At 37.3% G+C, this 6782-nt stretch overlaps 1 protein-coding gene across 10 annotated transcripts in view; it reads left to right on the top strand.

Moving 5' to 3' along the window:
* Positions 1-3901: 3901 nt before the first annotated feature.
* Positions 3902-6782, top strand: part of dst (dystonin) — a 255373-nt gene continuing 252492 nt past the window's right edge. For 7 of the 10 annotated variants that reach the window (XM_057848273.1, XM_057848272.1, XM_057848277.1 and 4 more), the window contains exons 1-3: positions 3906-4265; positions 4476-4507; positions 5853-6041. In XM_057848273.1, coding sequence (XP_057704256.1) covers positions 4082-4265; positions 4476-4507; positions 5853-6041 — 405 coding nt within the window. In that variant the 5' untranslated portion in view covers positions 3906-4081. Of the gene's footprint in view, positions 4266-4475; positions 4508-5852; positions 6042-6782 lie in introns of all 10 variants that reach the window. The other 3 variants (XM_057848282.1, XM_057848278.1, XM_057848283.1) reach the window with 2 other exon arrangements.

The raw sequence follows: 6782 nt of genomic DNA, 5'->3' as shown, positions 1-6782 counted from the left end.
ATGAATTGATGGATATCATAAGGAACTTGCAGTGACAGTAATCCTGACAGAGCGCAACCATGTGGATGGATGATACAATGCAAGTATAAATTCATTTTACTAACATATTTGAATTAAATAGTTCCACCAAGACCGTGCTGTGGATGTCTGGGTAGAAGGAGAGACAGGATCAATGTGAGACATTTAAAAATACAAACAAAAACATTTGCTCTCCTCCAAGCAAGTTAAAACAACAAACCAGTAAAATTTACATATTTACCATTACTTAAGGATGTTTCCTAGCAATGGAAATTATAAGAATGTACTCAGAATGAATAGTATTGAAAATATAACAACAACAGAAAGTGGTATTGTATCTCGCTTCACCCCGTCTAAAGTGCATCACCCCGTCTAAAGTGCAAACTGAGACAGACTACAAAAATACAAGGGGTAAAGTGAACCAATGAGGGGTAAACTGATTCAGTTACTTTATCCATCTTAATATCAAAAATCTAAATACTGTACAAAATGTTGTGAAAGTTAGAATTTTAACAGGTAGCTTAACAATAAGACAATTCAGAATGAATGTCAGAATAGTAACAGCACCCTCGGGTTTGGTCGAATAAACATATTTTTAACATCTGAACGCAACTTAAGATGTATTCCACCGTAATAGAACATCATCATACATTATTACATAATATGATAAAATTACTGGGGTCGCGATGCAGAAATCACAGACATCAAGGATTGGTCAAGATTTTCTTTTTCATATATTTACCCTTTTAAACTTTTTTTTTTTTTCTTTGTTTGGATCAATAATTTATCATTTCAAATAACGGGGGAAATGCGACAGTAACAAAAAAAAAAAAAATACAATTAAGCGATAGTTATGTGGTAGATATCCGTGACTTATTTACAGACACCATTTTTTTCATTGTGATGTAATTTGTTTAAAAGTTTAAAATATGCGAGTGAATAAATCTTTAAAGTCGTTTTTTTTTTTTAACTAAATATTAGACATCAATTAATTATTCTAAGCTAAAAATGACAGACATTTCAAATAATAAATAATATTACTTATCTTCTTTTTATGTGTGGGTTGAAACAAAACCGATTGCGCAACGTCTGTATACGGGGGTTTCCAGGGTAAAACGGACAAATTGAAAATAGTTCAGGGGCTTAACGCGCCATGAATCTGCTATGGCAGCATATAGACATATTGTTCTATCAAACACAACAGTTCTTTTGGCTTAAAATACAACCTCTCATATAGCAACACAGGTCAATCTTAAAATAGCATCATCACATGGTTTTATATGTTGTTAATTCATCATCATGTGCGGTAAAATATTTTCAAGCCAAATCAATTTGCTTTGACACAACAGCTGATTAGGTTGAACGAAAGTTGACTTTACTGAAAAAAAAAAAAAAAAAAATCCTAACTTGCTTACTTATAAAATGTAATTTGTGTTACATTAATTAGATGCAATTTACTTAATTATTTCAAGTTTTAAGAACTAAACCTTAATAATTGGATTATAGTAAATTGTTGATTTCGAGTTCGCAGTACTTAAATTTACTTGAATGAATTAGATTACAGAATTTTTTAATTTGAGTTTTCAGTACTGAAGTGACACCTTAGTCAGCTTTAATGCTGCTCGTTCATTAAATGCAGGTGAACTTAATTTTTTTTTTACCTGAAAAAAATACTCCAGTACAAACAGCACATGATAATTTAATGAATAACACATTTTCTAACACTAATTAAACTACCCCCAGATTAATGAAGGGAGAACACCCAGTGGATTAACTCAGTGGAATTAAATTTTATTTTAAAATGCTAAACAATGCATTTAAGACACAAGATGTATTGGCTCTTGACACACTGCTTAATGCTTTGTTGTGTGGTGTGAAGTGAACAATGAGTAGTATAACCAGAGCTCTCTTCAACACCTTTTCCTACTTCACATCGATTTGGTAAGTAAATATTGTAGCGGATATTCATGTGCAATATATTTCAGTGTTGTGAAAAGGGGGTGTTGAACCGGGCCTTATTGGACCTTCTAGTTTTCAAATGTGTTTGTGTCATTGCGCTGTCTAGCTGTGGGGATCTGCATTATAATACACGGGTGCTTTTATTGTCAATGTAAAGACTCCAACACACACTGTAGATGAAATAGAACACTGTCTTTGTTGTAGCCTAGTAGTAGTATGTAAACTATCCAGCATGCGTGTATACTGCCATTGTGCATGCCTTGTATGGAGAAAACACGTGAGCATGACAAATTTGGACCGAAACAGCTGTTTTTGGATGGGGGGAAACCTGAAGGATGTATCCATTTTTATTTGTTTTTGTAATAACCTGACTAAGAACTTTTTTCAGTTAAATTTATGTATTTCGACAGACAATGTTGGTCTGAAGACCAATGTTTATTTTTTGCATTCCTGGATAGTTAGGGGATTATTAACAAGTGTGTATGTGAATATAATTTAAATTATGTTCAAATATTGCAATTTAGATTTGCTAAATTTGCTAATAAAATCCAGACATTAATTCTGGAAGATTTCAACAGCAACAAAAAAAACCCCCAAAAGTTATAGCCTATCAAACCCACCCGTCTCATCAGACCATAGGATATGGTTCCAGTAATCCATGTGCTTTGTTGACATGTCTTCAGCAAACTGTTTGCGGCTTACTAGTGTACCGTCTTCAGAAGACGCTTCCTCCTGAGGTGACAGCCATGCACACCAATTTGATGTAGAGTGTGCCGTATGGTCTGAGCACTGACAGACTGACCCCCCACCTCTTCAATCCCTGCAGCAACGCTGACAGCACTCCTGCGACGATCTTTCAAAGAAAGCATTTGGATGTGATGCTCAGCACGTGCGCTCATCTTCTTTGGATGACCAACCCGAGGCCTGTTCTGAGTGGACCCTGCTCTTTTAAAACACTGGATGATCTTAGTCACTGCTGCAGCTCAGTTTCATGGTGTTGGCAATCTTCTTGTAGCTTTGGCCATCTTCATGTCGCGCAACATGTCGCGTCTTTTAAGACCCTCAGAGCATCCTTTGACATGTGGTGCCATGTTGGAACTTTTAGTGACCAGTATGAGAGAGTGTGAGCGCTGCACTACAAATTTGAACACACCTGCTCCCTATGCACACCTGGACCTAGTAACACTAACGAGTCACATGACATTTTGGAGGGAAAAATGACAAGCAGTACTCAATTTGGACATTAAGGGATGTAGTTTCTAAGGGATGTACTCACGTTTGTTGCCAGGGGTTTATATATTAATGGCTATATTTGGAGTTATTTTGAGGGGAAAATAAATTAACTCTATTATATAAGCTGCACAGAGACTACTTTTCATTGTGTCAAATTGTCATTTTGTCAGTGTTGTCCCATGAAAAGATGTACTTAGATATCTGCAGAAATGCGAGGCATTTACTCACATTTGTGATTCACTGTATATTAGCATTTACAGTGGGGTGGCATGCAATTCAAAAGACAAATGAAACCTCCGAGGTCATGCAAAACATTGGCTTCCCTTCCCCTGGCTCAAAAATTACATAATCTGAGTTGCATCATTCTAGCATTGGGAGTGTTTTTACTTAATCCTGAATGTGTGTGCAATTTTACATCCAACCTAATAAAATCCCTGGGTTTAAAAACATGGCAAGATGCACTTCTATGTACTCATGCAAGAAACTTGCTTTTTGGGGGGGGGGGCGATATTGTCATCACGGTTATATAAACCACTCCCATGTCTTTCTAGAAAGACTCAAAAGCTTGATCCTTTTGGACGATCTCTGATGCAGATTTCTGCAAGGGGTCGGGTGAATGTGCTGACTCTCTCCCTGCAACCCTGTCCGAAATAAATAAATAAATAATAGAGACTTGCTGCTGACTCACTCGCAACATAAGGTATCACAAGCCTGGGCTGTGAATCTTATTTGAGCTCCACGAATAGCCCAATAAGCAGCATAATGATTGGCGAGCCCCCGTGCGACTCCTCTCTTTCGGGCTTGGGGGAGGTAAAGAAGGCGGAGGAGGAGGTGTGAGTCAAGTGGATCTCGGCTGCCTCATCCTTGTTTGATGATGATCGCTGCCGTGTTTCTGGTCCTCCTCAGGCCGCTTAGTGTTCAGTGCGCGCTGCTGTTGTTGTTGCTTTTACTCGGGACCGTTGCCACTATTTTGTTTTTTTGCAGCTGGCAACGTAACGTTGCCCGCGGGAAGCAGCCTGTCAAATCAGTGCTGTCAGGGCGCTCGAAGAGCCGCGGTGAGTGTTGGAGTATATTATTTATGTCCTCACGTTGTCATATGATGCGCCATACAACTATTAGAATCCATTCTGAGATACGAGCATCCGTTCGTGTGCGCAAAGATGCTGTCAGGCACGGTCCTTTTACATGCATGTTACACCTGATCTTTTTGTTGTTGCTGCATCTCCAATGTAATACGTGGCTAACTTGTTTAATCTGTTTCGTAGTGGGCCTCCGAACGCATCATTTTCGGTCAGAGGTAGGGTGAACTTTTGTCATTATAAGTTTGATACGTCATCCTCATCACTGTCATCAACACGGCATCATCACTTGTTATCATCAATCGAAATTGTTCCTGATGTAAACTCATTTTTAATACTCCAACAAATATGGCACCGGTTATAGTTAAAACGTATGGTTTTACTTTATTGATGCACCGCATTGCTATTTATGGACTACCAAGTGCGCAGTGCGCATGTGTCATCGATAATATGGGTGATTTGGCATTTTCATTTCAAACAGGTTTATCACTCGTAACTATCATATGCTTATTAATATACAGAGTAATATTTGACATTTGTTTTAGAGAAATTATCAGCAAGTCGTTTGTTTAAAATTATTGAAAAATGCAGCTATAGTTATTATGAGTCGAACTTGTGCTTCCTGTCTGACTTCGTTTTCAAAATAAAACGATTTTTTCAAAATTGGTAAAACCTTTTAAAATACACGGAACCACAATAAAAATATCATTAGAAAGAAAAAAAACGTAAGTATTTAAGATAGGGTGAGTATATTGACAGAGTTTTACATCCTAATGTTATTGTGGCACTAAATGGTATACAGGGTGACCCACCTCACTCAAAAACAAAAACAAAAAAAAAACAAAACAAAACAAAAAATAAAAAATTCATTTCAATTTAATTAAGAAATAAAATACAAGACTCAAATTTTGATGGGTGTCATTTCTTGACTTTTTTTTTCTTAAAATATAAAAAGGCTTTATAACATAACTTGTATTTTATTTTTTCCCAGAACATTATACGTCTTCTGAAGTCTCTTTTTATTCTGAAATATAAATAAATAAATTAATTAATTAAAAATATTTTTCAAGAAATGAAGCCTATCCAAATTTGGGACCTATTTTTTTTGCGGTCACACTGTTTAAGTCAAATTCCCATACATGTGTTAGCATATGAATGAAAAATAATCAAACATTAAAATATTTGTAAATGCAGTTTTTGCTGTAATAGAAGTCATGGTAGTATTAATATTTCATTTAATTGTTTTTGCTTGTTAAGCAAAAAAAAAATGGAAAAATAAAACCCCCTGAATTAATTTCTAGGTTGCGCAGAACTATGCAATAGGTTAAAGGAATTAGGCCTCAATACCAATATACGTTTGATTAGAATTGTAAAAGGCTAAAAGCAAATGTCTAAATTCGATAGAATATGTGAGGAAAGTTAAATTATGAGTTTTAGATTTTTTAAACAAATGCTGCCTTTGTGTGGACTTTCTGATTTCTTCACCTACTGGACATCTCAATGAAATACACCATTGCAAAAGTAATCCAAGTGTTATCGTGATTGTCTGCTCTTGTTTCCCAGGGCTTCAGACACAGTCCACGTCACTCAAGGAGAAGCTCACATGCTCGCATATTGGAGGAAAAGTCCAATCTGGTCGAGGTCCCCAGAAATGAACCTGATTCTCCATCGATTCTCAGGAAGCGCAAAGTGAAGAAACGTGTCCTACCGGAGTTTTATCAGTCTGTGCAAGTCACCCCGACACGCAAAATAGTAGGTATAATTTCTTTAGTTGAATGAGCAAAACTAATTAAGAGGATATAAAATGTCTACACACCCCTTTCACTGGTTTCTGTGGTAGAAAATGTTAGATGGTAAATTGTACAAAAGCAACAACAACAACAAAATTCAGTGTTCAAACGCATGTTAAATGTAAGCACTGTTATGTTTCTGGGTGAGCGGGGGACCCAAGCGCAGAGAGGGAAGACAAGGTGGCAATGGTAACATTTGTTTATTACTGTATGTGAAGGCAGTCTCTGTCCAGATAGTCAGGCGGGCGATTAGTGTGTAATCAGGTGAGCTGTGAAGGCAGAAGAGCAGTGCAGGATCTGTGAACAAGGCAAGGCAATACAGATTTCTAGAATTTTCAAGGGCTAGTGTCATAAACTCGTCAAGTAGAGTAGTTGATCTGGCGATGAAGTGATGCCAGGGACTGGCTTAAGTAGGCTGCTAACGATGATCGACTGCACCTGCACCCAGGCTCACCCATCTGCCCAATCCTGCAATCAAGACACACACGCACGCACACACACACAAACAGGGAGGAGGAGCAGGGCTCAGGAGACTGAGGCCCTAACAAGCACACCCTTGCCACCATTTAAAACAATGGCGTAGGTTTGCATAGGGACGGTAGGGACATAACGCTACCAACTTTTTAGGATGCTCAAATTGTCCCCAACAACTTTTAAGTGACCTTATTTGCATTTTATAATCAGTTCATTTATATGGGTAATT

The sequence above is a fragment of the Corythoichthys intestinalis genome, chromosome 10, assembly GCF_030265065.1.
Source record: "Corythoichthys intestinalis isolate RoL2023-P3 chromosome 10, ASM3026506v1, whole genome shotgun sequence".
Taxonomy (NCBI): domain Eukaryota; kingdom Metazoa; phylum Chordata; class Actinopteri; order Syngnathiformes; family Syngnathidae; genus Corythoichthys; species Corythoichthys intestinalis.
This window is presented reverse-complemented; position numbering and strand designations above follow the sequence as displayed.